Source organism: Dendrobates tinctorius, unplaced genomic scaffold (assembly GCF_039654945.1).
Source record: "Dendrobates tinctorius isolate UK_male_01 unplaced genomic scaffold, ASM3965494v1 ptg000158l, whole genome shotgun sequence".
NCBI lineage: Eukaryota > Metazoa > Chordata > Amphibia > Anura > Dendrobatidae > Dendrobates > Dendrobates tinctorius.
This window is the reverse complement of record NW_027361825.1, coordinates 2197612-2214494: the sequence shown is the minus strand read 5'-3', so window position 1 is coordinate 2214494 and position 16883 is coordinate 2197612. Positions and strand designations below refer to the sequence as shown.

Here is a 16883-nt window from a genome sequence, read left to right as displayed (position 1 = left end):
GTGATGGACGGGTATACAGAGGATGGGAGTGATGGACGGGTATACAGAGGATGGGAGTGATGGACGGGTATACAGAGGATGGGAGTGATGGACGGGTATACAGAGGACGGGAGTGATGGACGGGTATGCAGAGGACGGGAGTGATGGACGGGTATGCAGAGGACGGGAGTGATGGATGGGTACGCAGAGGATGGGAGTGATGGACGGGTATGCAGAGGATGGGAGTGATGGACGGGTATGCAGAGGATGGGAGTGATGGATGGGTATACAGAGGATGGGAGTGATGGACGGGTATAGAGAGGATGGGAGTGATGGACGGGTATACAGAGGATGGGAGTGATGGACGGGTATACAGAGGATGGGAGTGATGGACGGGTATACAGAGGACGGGAGTGATGGACGGGTATGCAGAGGACGGGAGTGATGGATGGGTATGCAGAGGATGGGAGTGATGGACGGGTATGCAGAGGATGGGAATGATGGATGGGTATGCAGAGGATGTTAGTAATGGACGGGTATGCAGAGGATGGGAGTGATGGACGGGTATGCAGAGGATGGGAGTGATGAACGGGTATACAGAGGATGGGAGTGATGGACGGGTATAGAGAGGATGGGAGTGATGGACGGGTATACAGAGGATGGGAGTGATGGACGGGTATACAGAGGATGGGAGTGATGGACGGGTATACAGAGGATGGGAGTGATGGACGGGTATACAGAGGATGGGAGTGATGGACGGGTATACAGAGGATGGGAGTGATGGACGGGTATACAGAAGATGGGAGTGATGGACGGGTATACAGAGGATGGGAGTGATGGACGGGTATACAGAGGATGGGAGTGATGGACGGGTATACAGAGGATGGGAGTGATGGAAGGGTATACAGAGGATGGGAGTGATAGACGGGTATACAGAGGATGGGAGTGATGGACGGGTATACAGAGGATGGGAGTGATGGACGGGTATACAGAGGATGGGAGTGATGGATGGGTATACAGAGGATGGGAGTGATGGACGGGTATACAGAGGATGGGAGTGATGGACGGGTATGCAGAGGATGGGAGTGATGGATTAGTATACAGAGGATGGGAGTGATGGACGGGTATACAGAGGACAGGAGTGATGGATGGGTATAGAGAGGACAGGAGTGATGGATGGGTATACAGAGGACAGGAGTGATGGACTTGTATACAGAGGACGGGAGTGATGGAAGGATATATATAGGTCAGGGGGGATGGACGGATATACAGAGGACACAGGTGATGGACGGTTATACAGAGGATAGGAGTGATTGATGGGTATACAGAGGATGGGAGTGATGGACGAGTATAGAAAGGACAGGTGTGATGGACGGTATACAGAGAACAAGTGTAATGGAGGAGTATACAGAGGACAGGAGTGATTATACAGTATACAGAGGACTGTAGTGATGGATAGGTTTACAGAGGACAGGTGTGATGGACGGGTATACAGAGGATGGGATTAATGGATGATTATACAGAGGACGGGAGTGATGGAAGGGTATACAGAAGATGGGATTAATGGACAAGTATACAGAGGATGGGATTAATGGACGAGTATACAGAGGACGGGAGGGAGTGATGGAAGGGTATATGTGGCGTCCTTGAGGGTCCAGTTGCCACAGAGGTACTGCACCTCATCCAGAGGTGTGGTATCCCACCCTCGGGTAAGGAGGGAGCACCACCTAGGACTCCTATCACTCGCCTGCCAACACCCTTTCCTAGCCAGCCTGGGATGAGGCCATCCTCCCAAAGGGTACACCCAGATGCCATGACTAACTAGCGTGTGTTGTGTGCGAGTGATAGGAGTCCTAGGTGGTGCTCCCTCCTTACCCGAAGGTGGGATACCACACCTCTGGATGAGGTGCAGTACATCTGTGGCGAATGGACCCTCAGGGGCGCCACATTGTCCTAGGTGGTGCTCCCTCCTTACCCGAGGGTGGGATACCACACCTCTGGATGAGGTGCAGTACCTCTGTGGCGACTGGACCCTCAGGGGTGCCACATTTACAGAGGACGGGAGTGATGGACGGGTATATATAGGTCAGGGGAGATGGACGGGTATATAGAGAGGACACAGGTGATGGATGATTATACAGAGGTAAGGAGTGATGAACGGGTATACACAGGACAGGGTTGATCGATGGGTATACAGAGGACAGGAGTTATGGATGGGTATACAGAGGAAAGGAGTGAAGGAGGGGTATATTGTATATTGAGGACTGGACAGAAGAACATGTTTACAGAAATCTTTACCAATAGCCATTTCTTACTCTTTGGATCTACGATGTAAGTTTTCTCTTCTATGACTGTGACTCCTTCCCTCTGAGAAGATGAAAATGTAATTAATCTCAGTACAATGACCCAATAAGACTTTCCCTGGCTACTGAGTAGGTTGAATAGTTCTTCTCACCAAAATCCTGAGAGGTTTTTTCACGCCGTCTGCTATTCCCTGTAGTCCCACCGCCTTCACAGTTACAATAGGGTTTGACTTTCCAATGGGCACTACAACAAATGGGATCGATATGGCGGACTTTGAGGGCACCGTTACTGTCTGTTCTACGGGCTCTCCTTCAGCGGTGGTGGCGCTACATAAATCTTCTGTCTTCTCAAGAAATACTTTAACCTGAGCCGGGATAGAGAAGCGAGCAGCTATGTGAGACAGAGCAAATCAAGAAGCCACAAAGTGTCTTATACATCATCAAAGTCACCATTCTTCTTCTCTAACTGTTTTTATCTAATAATATCTAATATCTTCTCTAACTGTTTTTATATAATAAGAGTGTATACAACAACCCACTTGATCATCAGGGATCATGCAATAACCCAGTAGATAAACAAAGATTAAACAATAACCCACTCGATCACCAGGAACTATACAATGACTCAGTAGATCACCGGAGACTATCCAATTACCCATTTGATCAACAGGGAATATACAACAGCCGACAAGATCACTAGGGGACATATATAAAGCTTCTAGATTACCAGAACCTGTACAGAAACCCACTAGATCACCAGGAACGAACTGTATAATAAGTCACTAGAACATCGGAGTCTATACAATAACCCATTAGATTGCCAGCTAATATACAGTGATCCACTAGATCCTTCGTGCTTAAAGAATATCCACTAGATCACCAGGGACTATAACTATATAATAACCCACTAGATCACTAGGTGCCATAAAATAAAGCATCAACCACCAAGGACTATCAATAATCCACTAAATCCCCAAGTACTATACAATAACTCCATACTGTAGATCACTATAGACTGTACAATAGACCCCTGGAGCACTAGGGAATATACACTATCCCACTAGATCACCTGGGACTATAGAATAAGCCAATATATTATCCAGAATTGTACAACACATTAAATCACCTTGAACCATATGATAAACCACTAGATGATCACCAGGGATTGTACAATAACCCACTAGGTCACTAGGAACTATAAAATAAAAGACCAAATCACCAGAGATTGTACAATATTTAATAATCCCATATAATATAATAAGCCGCAGATCACCAGTGACTGAATATAGCATTTGACCACGTGGTCCATAAAGAGCGAGGCACACTAGCACCGTCTTGGTCTCACCTTGAGATCTTTTTCGTAGTAATTATACAACACAGGTCTGAGCTCCATCTGCTCAAACTTCTTCACCGAATATGGGACTCGAAGATGGACATGAAATTCCTTGAAGACTTTGACTTTGATGGGTTCAGCTACACAGAATCCTGTGGATATTAGGAGCGGATGAGAACCCCCTGAAGGACCAGATTATCCCAAACAGGTCCTCAAGACGAGACCTAAGAATATTGAGGTGGCCTCACCTTGTCCTTCAGACATTCCCACTCCTTGTATCTCCCATGTGGTGAGAGAGTCATGAACATGTATATTTTCACTGGTGACAGAGAAAGAAGTTTACAATGTGTTATTATTGAAGTGTGAACGCTGCAGCCCATTGCTGATCGGCAGCAGCGCTCCCATGATATAACAGCAAACACAGGGTCGAAATTGCTAGAACGACACCAGTTCAGGAGGTGAGAGTAGACCTCATCACCTCTTGCTGTTTTGACATTAAGTTCTTTCCTTGCTGCTTGTACCAAACCAATCTTAAAAGAGTTGGCCATTTTTTTTTTTTGTTTAAGAATGAGCGGAATGTGGTGTGAAGTTTTTTTGCAGTTCTTCTTCCTCTTCCACCAGGGACACCTGCAGCCAATCAGTGACCTCAGCAATGACTCACTGGTCACTGATGGATGCAGTGGTCACAGGCTGTCACTGCTGGAAAAGGAAGCCAGGAGACTGTCAGGGGCAGGGCCTGTTCTAGACAAAGTGGGGTCCTGGGTAAAAGTTTAAAGTGGGGTCCCAAATGCTCACATACTGCACCATCACACAGAAACATTTCTGCTGTAATTGCAAGCACTAAGTTCAAGCCCTTAAACAAGTGTGATCAACAATATTGAAGTCATTTGATCCTTGTTTCCCGTCCTCTTTGGGGTAGGTGCACAAGTTCAGTAATTGGCAGCATTTTGGACACAGCAAATGTCCGCTGCATCCAAAGCGCTGCCGGCTATTGAACGCAGGTGAATCCGCATGTGTTCATTGAACCGCACGGATTCACCACGTCCAATACACCTCCTCACAGAAAAATCATGCTAGTACATCAGCATACCTGTGTCTCCGGACTCAGCTCCTTCAGGGTCCTTCCCATGCAGTGGGAGACCGTTTCCAGGAAAATTCACATCAACAGATACACAGTCCATCATAACTTCAACAAAGTCATCTTTACTTGATTCATTACACAGCTTTTCCAAAGTCTTCACAACATTTACATCAGGCTTCACATAACAAGGTTCCTTCACTTTCCCTATACTGTTTCCACGGTTACTCTGCACGGGCCCGGGTCGGACCGTCTCTGACGGTTTCTCAGTTTCCTCTCCATTCAGCTCTGCCATGGCTAAGCATCCCTCGGTCTGTTTTGCCCCAGACACAAGATCATTAGTCGTCGGAGTCAGTAGCCACTGAGGATGAGCCCTGAACTGATGCACTGCTTTCTGTACTGGCCCGGCTTCTTCTCCTTCTGTATTTACTGCTTCTGTGGGTTCCCCAGACTGTTTTGCCCCGGTCTTAAAGGTGTGTGCCCAAGCAATAAGTTGCCACATTCTGCTGTACTAGCCAGATGCTGTGCTGTGCTGATGCGTAGGTAAGCTGAGCTTCTCGCTTGAAATGTTGCGAGGCTGCTGCCAAGTCCTGGGCTTATTGACCTTCTGGACCCTCCTCTGGCCCTCTGAACTATTCTAGAAACTATTCCTTACTTACCCTCCTATGAAATTAACCCTATGCTTACTTTGTCCACTAAATGTAAATTGTGTGCATAAGGATGGCCCCCCATTAAGTCGCCAACCCGGGGTAGTACACTGTATTCCACTTCTCAGCATACCTGCATCTCCAGGTTCAGGTCCCCCTGGGCACTTCCCAGGCGGCGACGACCCTTCTTCCAGGTGACCCCCAGTAATGAAGACATAGTCCAGAATAACTCAAATGTTTTCTTTACTTAGAACTTCATACATTATATCCACAGTTGGCACATCATGAGATACACATTCAACTTCGCTTGCTTCCTCAGCTCTCCCTACTTTGCTGACGCTTCCATATGGCACACGTCCAGACCGGACCGTCTTAGACTGCTTCCCAGTTTCATCCTGGCCTAACCTCATCATGATGACAATTTGTTCAGCCTGTTTCACCCCAGACTTGAAATCATCCGCCACCTGGTTTAGTTGCCTTTGGAAATCATCCGGCCCGTCTGTACCGTTCCCTGCGAAGCTTCAACTTTCTTCTGTTCCTCTCATCAACCAACTCCCGCCCTAAAGGCATTCACTCAGGCTATGAGTCACCACATCTTCATTCTACTGTACTGGCCCACTGCAATGATGTCCAGTGGCCGTGGATACCATGGGCTGTCGCTGCCTAACGTTGCGTGGCTGCCGAACCGTCCTGGGCCTATAGCTCATAGGGACACTTTGGGCACCCTGGCCCCGTCTGACTAACTTCCCTTCTGCTCTAACCTTAACTCTCAGCAGCCCCTCCTACACTTAACCCTATACTATCTACCAGCTATTCTGTATACTAGAGTGCCCCCCTCTAGTGTCCAACCAGGAGTACTACTCTTTCTCTATACTGCACATGAAACATAGTGAACATTATCATACTATATACAATGTGGAACATGAAAACACAGCAATGGTAATACCCAGAAGGGGTAACAGTACCATATCATACATTAGGTAGTACATAGCACATGTAGCAATATCAGTAAACAAAAAGACATAAATACAGCAATGAAAATTCTTAAAGCAACCCCTTTACAAGTGCAGCACCTCCCACACACAGTGTAATGCAGCTCCTCACATACACAGTATAATGCAGTCCCCATACACACTAGTGCAGACCCCCACACAGTATAGTGCAGCCCCCCACACAGTATAGTGCAGCCCACCCACACACAGTATCGTGCAGCAGACACACACACACACACAATACCTCTCCTCCTTGTTCCCCCGCTGCTCTGGCTTCTGAAGAGCGTCTCATCAGCTCCACTGCCGGCACTCGCTGCTGAATCAGAGGCAGAGGGGGAGTAATGGGAGAGGGAGTGTCACATGACGCGCTCTCCTCCATCACTGCTTTCAACTGTATTGGCATTTATGATGCGAATAAGCTGAATGCGTGATGCGGGGTGGAGGGAGGAGGGGCGGCGCTGGCCCTTCTTACTCACGGGCCCCATAGCAGCTGGCTGGGGGCCCCTGGAAGAGCGAGGGTCCTAGGCGGCTGCCTGGTCTGCCTGTCCCTAACGTCGGCCCTGGTCAGGGGACACGGATAGTGGTATGGAGGAGCAGCAGTGGTCAAAAAGTAGATAGCAAATGCTGGGTTCATTCTTATAATAATAAAAAAGGGATGGACAACCCCTTAAAGGAAGGACAGGATATTCTTCAGCCAGGACAAGCGTGAAGAGAATGGCTCCTCCCTTGCTGATAACGGTAACGCCCTTCTGACTCCTGGCTCCACCAATCACATTACATCCCTGTCCTCCCCTCTTTGGTGTTTGACACCTGGGCCTACGCCCTATCTCTGTACCTGTGTTTTTTGTTCACGTCGATGGTTCTCCACAACCAGCTTTCTGGGAAAGAAGATCGAACCTGCACCTCACTTTCATCAGTGAAATCATCCTCCTCTTCCTCCTCTTGTGCTGTGTGGTACAATTAGATGGTGAAAATTTCTAACCATTTTACATATCCTGACAATGTTAATTCTTTATAATTAGGCAGTGGTACTCTATTGATGAACTATTAGACAGGTCTTCATTGCTACATCAGTGGGGAACAACACCCACTGATCATCTGTTTTGGTAGCGGCCGGATGGAAGAACACAGCTCTGCACACTGTGTAGTGGCCGCTACTGAGAGCTGTAGCTCAGTTCCTCTTAATGTGAACAGCAGCTGGGCTGCAGTACCCAGGAGCGGACACTACATGGCGCTGTGATGTTCTCTGTACACTAAGTACACACGGCCACTGCTGGAGCTGGAAGCAGCTGATCAGTAGGAGTGCTGGAAGTAGTTGATAACCTCTGTTAATGTGGAAGCAGCAAGTAGCCACCATGTACCACTCCTAGAGAGTTTCCTGGTAAGGCCTGTCTTACACATCATTTTTTTTTCGTCAGTTAAAATCCGCTAAAATGGCGGACAACGGATCCATTCCTGTACTGACCACAACGTTTGGCACTGGACCGTTGTTTTAACGGATCCGTGAAAGGAAGAATTTTAAAGGAACCACTGCCTGGGGGGGGGAAGAGAGAGAGAGATAGAGAGAGAGAGAATTTTTTTCGGCCGCCAGAACAAGGTTTAGGGTTAAATTTGCGGCCGAGGCAAATCCGCTGGGCATGCACAATGTAAAATGCGGATCCGGCCGCCCGAAAAAACGTTGCATTGTCCGTCCAGGCATGTCGGCGGACGCCAAAATTTTGGCGGATCCACAAAAAAAAGATCTAACAGATGGCCATCCGACAAGATCCGCCGGTAATGCAACTCAATGGGAAAAAAAAAGGATCCGCCAAGCAAAATGGCGGATCCGTTTTTTTTGCAAAACGGCGGATTTTGACTGATGGTAAAATACGGATGTGTGAAACAGGCCTAATGCGACTGCTGACCCCAAGGGTCAGGATCGCTGACTTGGACTGGACTCGGGCTCTATTCAGACTTCTCCTAGGGCAGGATGGATACTGACATGGAGTACTGGGATAGGTGCACGTTCAGACACAAAGGTCTCGGTAACTGACCCAGGTTCCTCCGGAGCAACTTCAGAGGTCAGTGACTGGCCATACAAAGACCAAGGGTTCGGGTTCAGGCACCGTCCTCTTAAAGAGCAGGGTAGCAGGTTCAGGGAATGGCAGCACAAGGACCACGGGTTGGGTTTAGTCACTGACCACATCGACCAGGGGACAAGGTTCATGCAATGGCCACACATGGACCAGGGAGCAAGTTCAGGCGTCGGCCGCACAAGGACCAGGGGAGCAGGTACGAGCTCTGGCTGCACACAGACCAGGGATTCAGGTTCAGGACCTAGTCACACAAGAGCCTGGAGACCTAACAACTCACTAGTAGCACACTTCACTCACTAATGACTCAATGTTGCCTAGGCACCTCCCTATCGGGGAAGGTGACTTTTATTCTGGATATTTGCAGGTGCACGCACAGTCTCTTTAAGAAAAAGGCAGCGCGCAAGCCCTAGGTGTGCCATCGAGACAGAGAAACAGGAAGCACACCAGAGAACATGCCCCATGGCCAAGGGGATGAGTAAGTTGGCGTCCCTGCATGGAGGAGAGAAGGTAAGCCATGCAGGGACGCCGGCATATGTTGTACATAGTGTGAGTGGTAGCAGAAAGGAAGGGTTTGTACATGGAAGATCAGAGTGTGGAGAAGGAGGAAAGCATCAGGAAAGCAGCAGTAATGATGGTCAAATTGGGGCAAGACATTATGACAACACCTGGACTATTGCTTCTCCTGTTATCTCAATGCTCTGAACTAGATTCCGTAAGTCAGAAAACACAAGAAAACGTGTCTTCATAACTTGAGCACACTAATTTATTCAGCACCAAAGTGTGCAAAAAACATGGAACTGGTGAGGATGAGCGGCACCAGAAGGTCTGATATAGGTCAGACCCATCAGCCTGAGTTCAGATCTGATACAGAAGGCGACCGCTAAGCCACTGTTGTGCTGTATGGCGCCATATTACCGCCCCTTCCAAACCCCTTTAATATTGTGGGTCAAGTAGCCATGTTGATCAGGGCTTCTTCAGCACTCATACTTAATACAGGACTTGCACAGAGATGGTCCATACAGTGCCTTGCAAAAGTATTCGGTCCCCTGGAACTTTTCAACCTTTTCCCACATATCATGCTTCAAATATAAAGATACCAAATGTAAATTTTTGGAGAAGAATCAACAACAAGTGGAACACAGTTGTGAAGTTGAACGAAATTTATTGGTTATTTTAAATTTTTGTGGAAATTCAAAAACTGAAAAGTGGGGCGTGCAATATTATTCGGCCCCTTTCACTTAATACTTTGTTGTGTCACCTTTTGCTGCGATTACAGCTGCAAGTCACTTGGGGTATGTCTCTATCAGTTTTGTACATCGAGAGAGTGAAATTCTTGCCCATTCTTCCTTGGCAAACAGCTCAAGCTCAGTGAGGTTGGATGAAGATCGTTTGTGAACAGCAGTTTTCAGCTCTTTCCACAGATTCTCGATTGAATTCAGGTCTGGACTTTGACTTGGCCATTCTAACACCTGGATACGTTTATTTGTGAACCATTCCATTGTAGATTTTGCTTTATGTTTGGGATCATTGTCTTGTTGGAAGACAAATCTCCGTCTCAGGTCTTTGGCCGACTCCAACAGGTTTTCTTCAAGAATGGTCCTGTGTTTGGCTCTATCCATCTTCCCATCAATTTTAACCATCTTCCCTGTCCCTGCTGATGAAAAGCAGCCCCAAACAATGATGCTGCCACCACTATGTTTGACATTGGGGATGGTGTGTTCAGGGTGATGAGCTGTGTTGCCTTTACACCAAACATATCGTTTGGCATTGTTGCCAAAAAGTTTGATTTTGGTTTCATCTGACCAGAGCACCTTCTTCCACATGTTTGGTGTGTCTCCCAGATGGCTTGTTGCGAACTTTAAAACGACACTTTTTATGGATATCTTTGAGAAATGACTTTCTTCCTGCCACTCTTCCATAAAGGCCAGATTTGTGCAGTGTACGACTGATTGTTGTTCTATGGACAGACTATCCCACCTCAGCTGTAGATCTCTGCAGTTCATCCAGAGTGATCATGGGCCTCTTGGCTGCATCTCTGATCAGTCTTCTCCTTGTTTGAGATGAAATTTTAGAGGGACGGCCGGGTCTTGGTAGATTTGCAGTGGTATAATACTCCCTTCCATTTCAATATGATCGCTTGCACAGTGCTCCTTGGGATGTTTAAAGTTTTGGAAATCATTTTGTATTCAAATCCGGCTTTAAACTTCTCCACAACAGTATCACGGACCTGCCTGTTGTGTTCCTTGGTCTTCATGATGCTCTCTGTGCTTCAAACAACCCTGAGACTATCACAGAGCAGGTGCATTTATACGGAGACTTGATTACACACAGGTGGATTATATTTATCATCATTAGTCATTTCGGACAACATTGGATCATTCAGAGATCCACAATGAACTTCTAGAGTGAGTTTGCTGCACTGAAAGTAAATGGGCCGAATAATATTGCACGCCCCACTTTTCAGTTTTTGAATGTCAACAAAAATTTAAAATAACCAATAGATTTCATTCAACATCACAATTGTGTCCCACTTGTTGATTCTTCACCAAAAATTTACATTTGGTATCTTTATGTTTGAACCATGATAAGTGGGAAAAGGTTGAAAAGTTCCAGAGGGCCGAATACTTTCGCAAGGCATTGTATGGCCACTCTGTCCTGACGCATTATTATGGATAAACTTAAAGAATGAACCAACATCCTATAATATTTCTCACTTCTCCCAATGATGTCCTTCCTTTTGTTCGCTTGGATCTTCTTGCGGAGCTCCTCCGCGTATTTGCAGCATTCGATGAACGCCGTCCGGCAATCCTCACCACTTATCCGGCTGGCTCGGGTCTCACACTTTTTTTCCATGCGAAGCGGCAGTAGCTTCATCCCGGTTGTGCAGCATTGTTTCAGCTTCTTGTCCTGGAACTTGTTCACTGCAGAGAGGAAATGACACGGGTGAATCTTCTGTGATGGACCAGTCCAAACTTCATCCATAGAGACCATGTCCAAAAAAAGCAGCTACAGCACCGCTTATCTCCAGATTTACCTTTCTGCATAGCAAGCGCAGAGAAATCCAGGGATCGTTTCTTCCTTTGAGACACTTTGCAGCTCAGTTCTACGAGCAAATAAAAGAAAACAGTTGTAATTGAAATATTTGATGATCGATCCTCTGCATCAGCTTCATAACTTTGCCTACTTCTTATTCTGCAAAAAAAATGTTTAAAAAACAATAAAAAAATAAAAAAGCATAAAAGTTTAACTCACTCCCCTCTTCTATCTACAGAAATAAAGAAATAATAATAAAAAATAAACATAATTGTCTCATCGTATCAATAAAAGTCCGATCCATCAAAATATAAAAGATTTGATAAAGTAATGAATACGTAGAACATAAATGCCGAATTAACATTTAATTGCTACATCGCCTTCACTTTCATTATCACGACTCAATTGAGAATGTGCAGAATAAATGGCTCAGTCCCTAATCGTTCAGTCACCTTTCATGTCACTGTATCCCACCGAGGAGACGAATGCTAGTCCTGCGTCTATGAAAACCGATTTATAATCCTTTCCACTTCCCGGGGAGCAGCCCAGATCGTAGGCATTCATGGCCTTGTAAACCTGGAAGACATGGAGGAGGCCATACTGAGGACGGGGCTCAAACAATTGATGATACCCAGGCCGTGGTCGTCATTCAATATCTGGAGACCAGAGTTGGAGGATTTCGGCTACCTTGGAGGGGGTCAGCTTGTTCTTGGAGTTCAGAAGGTACACGGCGGTATCTACTGCAGACAAGGACACGGCGGTCATCCCATCTGTCTCTATCGTGAGCTGGAAGGGTTTTCCCGGCAGTATACTGTTCACCACATTTGTTCTAAGCTGAAGCTGAAATATAGATAACCCCCAGTAAATGTACCCATAATTTACCCCCGGGGGGTTGCGGACATCTGCGGAGGTTGGGGTTACCTTGCCTTCACAGACATCAGTGATATCCACCCAAACGGAATTGGCCACAATCTCAGAGCCCAAGTAATAGTAGGCGACAATCCGGAAGGAGGGAACCATGTTGGAGGTGATGAGTACGTTCACCACCATGACGTCTACTCGGTCAATGGCTATCAAATCAAGGATCTGACCTTTGTTGAGAATCTAAGAAAAGGAACATAGACCCAAAAAAACACCAAAAAAAAAGATATTATAGACCCAATCATAAATGGATGAACTATGAAGTCAGGTATCAGTCAGGGCTCGTTCACACGACTGTATTTTCTGTCCGCACTCGGACGGATGTTATTCAATGGGGCAGTGCCAAAGTCTGTTGGTAAAAACGAACACTGACCAAACTCTAGTGACACTTTAACCAAAACCACTGATGAAACTCGGACGATTATAGACGCACAAGAAATATCATTGTCTTCTGAATCAGCCATAAGAGCTTATTCGGACATCAGTGATATTTCTCATATTCAAAAATCGCTCCTCGTTTCATCAGTGTTTTTTTTTAAAAAATGTTTGTCAGAGTTTTATTAGTTTTATTCGTTGAACATCAACATAGAACGCGTACCCATTGTAAGCTATCAGTGAAAAACACGAATAGAACTCGTAGGAGAAAAACTGATGTGTTAATTAGGCGTCAGAGTCTTTTGTCTGGGTCATTTATCAACCTCAGGTATCTGAATCCGGTGTCAAGGTCGTCTGTCAGAGTCACCTACAAGTGAAATGTCAGAGTAATCATAAGATGTCACGTGCCAGTGGGACAAATTTGAGTCAAATTTACATTAAAGCAGTTCTGTTCTTAGGTTTTTACTTTATAATCGGAGAGCGCATGATGTAGGGGTAGAGACTCTGATTCCAGGGATGTATCACTTACTGAACAGCTTTGTACACTTTTGATAGAATCACAGTTTACCCTCCTGTAGATGTAGCAGTGCTCAGAATGCTGAGCTGTGTATAACCCCGCCCACGTTACCGATTGGCAGCTTTTATGCTGTGCATTGTCAGTAAGCTGCCAATCAGTGGTGGAGGCAGAGTCCCAGAGATTACCCTGACTGGTCTGCAGATGACACCTAGTCCTGCAGTGATAATCTCCTGCTAATAAAACACTGATTGTATTGAAAGTACATCAATTAGCCCAGTAAGTGATACATCCCTGGAATCACTGTCTCTGCCCCTACATTATGTTGCCCTCAGTTTCAATAGAAAAATCCTGGTGACAGATTCCCTGCAATATAATATTTAACTCTTTTACTCTTTTGCTATTATAGGATGTCTCAATATGACATAGTGAAGGGGGGACTCATGGCCGTAAAGTAATGTAGGCTCTAGTCCCCGTCATGGACCTCTCATAACCCGGTAAATTATATACATAGGAGCCACTAGTGCTGGAGATTTATTGTTACGTCCTACCATCCATTAGCCTCTCACCATGTAATAGACTCTCTTCACTCTTCCAGGATCATTAGTTGCAACCTTCATGGTGACTTTTACGTTTTCTCCAGGGCTCAGTATTTGGTCTGGGATCTCCAAGTAGAGGAAACTGTTAGTTTGGGAGTTATAGGCAGTAAGAGTCAGAGACTCCTCCTGGCGGGCGCCGGGCTCTCCAGCTGTGACCTGCATTCAATAAACACTTAGTTATAGTTAATATGTAAAGGTTGAATTTTAGACGTAATGACCAACATCACACAATGTCGGTACCTTAACTTCGAAGGTTTTCTGGGTGGGTTGTGTGTTGACCGTGAAGGATCTCACCCCGTAGTCACTGGACGGGAAGGAATATTGTTCAATGTCTGATCTGAAGAGCTTGACCGTGACACCCGGAGCCGGGGAGCCATCTGCATGAGTGACCTCCGCCTGCCAGCACAGAGGAATATGAAAGCCATTTACAAACACCCCTTCTTAAAAGGGAATGTGTCATCAGAAAATGTGTGTTAAAATTTATTACATTGGTAATATTACTGTTCCATATCACAATCTGAATTAAAAAAAATAGAAGACTTGTAATTTTCATAGTTGCCACCTGGCTTTTTTAGACTCTAACTTCCCATTGTTTCAGGAAACACATGCAATTGACTGACCCTGACCTTATCTATTGTAGTGAGGCATCTAATGAGGGTGTGCAAAGGTTATTATGGAAGGATGAGGAGGTGAGCTGTGACATCACTTATTGTGAATGGTGGATCCTGTGTTATCTACTGTACATAGAGGTGTTATCAGTCATTGTACAGGAGGAGGTGAGCTGTGATATCACCTATTGTGAATGGTGGATCTTGTGTTATCTACTGTATATAGAGTGTTATCAGTCATTGTACTGGAGGGGGAGGAGGTGAGCTGTGATATTGTATGGAGGAAGAGCGGGCTGTTGGTGCTGACAGAGCACCGGGTACGGAACTGCTGGGGCCGCATCTCTTGTTGCAGGGGGAAAGGAAATTGAGGAAGGAGCGGACCCATGACCTGCAGAGAGGGGGCGTGGTAAGCCAGGAGGAGACAAGGGGCAGTTATGCAGGAAAAGGCAGTGAGTTCCCCCCGCAAGGAAGAGACAGCAGGGACCTGCTGCGTGATGCGGAGAGAGACAGACTGCAGAGCAGAGACCCAGGACGGGTGCAGGCCAGATTCCTAGATACCAGTGAGTGTGCAGAGAGATGGACGCCGAGGGAAGCGTCGCCATGCAGCTAACCAGATACCAGCGGGCGTACTGAGAGTTGGGTGCCAAGTGAAGCATTGTGGTGCAGGCATCCAGGTATTGGCGGGTGCACAGGAAATCACACGCCAAGTAGAGACTAGAGCAGAGCTGCACTCTTCGGCTCTGCAGTTCAATGGACAAGGGGCTCAGCGTTTTTTAAGTGTTTCCGCCTCATTTTTGCCGCTGCGGAAACGCTTAAAAAAACGCTAACAAAACGCATCACATTTATTTTCAATGCAATCCGCAATTGCTGTGCCCATGCTGCGGAATCACATTGCGGAAAAATCCGCAGCATGTCCACTAATTTTATGGAATCGTGGCGATTCCGCTGCCATAGAATTGCATTGAAACGCTCACTTTACGCATGTGGCCATGCCCACCATGCGTGAAGTGAGGGTTTCATGTGCGGATGACTATCCTCCATGCCCTGGGTACCATATTCCTGTAAAAAATAGAATTAAAATAAAAAAATAGGGATATATTTACCCTCTGTCAGCCCCGTTATCAGAGGTCATTCGCGCAATGCATCCCTGGGAACGGAACTTGCGGCAGCGTTTCTGAGGCCCGGCGAGGATTCCGGGGGCCGAAAGAATATCCCTATTTTTTATTTTTTTTTAAATTCTATCTTTTACTATAGATGCCGCATAGACATCTATGCAGCATCTATATCAAATCACTTGGAAAAGCACAAGCATTCTGCAAGCTAAAAACGCTTGTGTTTTGTGGGAAAATGCATGCGAATTCCGCATGTGTTTTACCCGTGGCGGGGAGTTGCGGAAATGCTGCGGACATTTCCGCAGCATTTCTGCAATGTGGGCACATAGCCTTACATTGCTAAAGTTGTTTAACCCCTTGTTGGCTCCCTGCGAGGAGAATCCCTATTGTATTAATTAAACCCCACCCTTGTTAACCCTTGCTCTGTGCCTCCGTGTCACTGCATCTGTTTACCTGCTTTACATTATCACCTATTGTGAATGGTGGATCCTGTGTGATCTACTGTATATAGAGGTGTTTTCAGTCATTGTACAGGAGGGGGAGGAGGTGAGCTGTGACATCACCTATTGTGAATGGTGGATCCTATGTTATTACTGTATATAGAGGTGTTTTCAGTCATTGTACAGGAGGGGGAGGAGGTGAGCTGTGACATCACCTATTGTGAATGGTGGATCCTATGTTATTACTGTATATAGAGGTGTTATCAGTCATTGTACAGGAGGAGGTGAGCTGTGACATCACCTATTGTGAATGATGGATCTTATGTTATTACTGTATATAGAGGTGTTATCAGTCATTGTACAGGAGGAGTTGAGCTGTGACATCATCTATTGTGAATGGTGGGTCCTGTGTTATCTACTGTATATAGAGGTGTTATCAGTCATTGTACAGGAGGAAGAGGTGAGCTGTGATATCTATTGTGAATGGTGGATCCCATGTTATCTACTGTATATAGAGGTTATCTGTCATTGTACAGGAGGAGGAGGTGAGCTGTGACATCACCTACTGTGAAAAGTGGATCCTCCCTTATCAGCTGTATATAGTGGTGTTGGCTGTCATTGTAATCCTGACTCTGATTATAATGAGACTGTTGAAAACTCTTATTGAAACAATAGGAAGTATGAGTCTAAAATAGTCATAATGCTCAGTGTGAAAACTGCAATATTACTAACTTTGTTTTTAAAGATTGTGATATGTAAAAAAAAATGACAAAAACGTTTAAAAATACATATAACACAAAAACCTGATTTAAACAATCACTTTTCTGATGACACATTCCCTTTCAATGATATCTCCTGTTGTTTATGGGACAAG

General features: G+C 45.9%; 1 protein-coding gene across 1 annotated transcript in view; it reads right to left on the bottom strand.

The window, feature by feature from the left end:
• The window catches only part of LOC141051738 (complement C4-B-like), a 61858-nt gene that overhangs the window by 16789 nt on the left and 28186 nt on the right, over window positions 1-16883 (bottom strand). The window contains exons 11-22 of the mRNA XM_073548745.1: window positions 14090-14245; window positions 13820-14005; window positions 12362-12544; window positions 12128-12280; window positions 11893-12016; window positions 11442-11510; window positions 11122-11328; window positions 7168-7279; window positions 3864-3934; window positions 3628-3767; window positions 2435-2647; window positions 2295-2346 (exon numbers count right to left, since the gene is read on the bottom strand). Coding sequence (XP_073404846.1) covers window positions 2295-2346; window positions 2435-2647; window positions 3628-3767; window positions 3864-3934; window positions 7168-7279; window positions 11122-11328; window positions 11442-11510; window positions 11893-12016; window positions 12128-12280; window positions 12362-12544; window positions 13820-14005; window positions 14090-14245 — 1666 coding nt within the window. The remainder of the gene's footprint in view (window positions 1-2294; window positions 2347-2434; window positions 2648-3627; window positions 3768-3863; window positions 3935-7167; window positions 7280-11121; window positions 11329-11441; window positions 11511-11892; window positions 12017-12127; window positions 12281-12361; window positions 12545-13819; window positions 14006-14089; window positions 14246-16883) is intronic.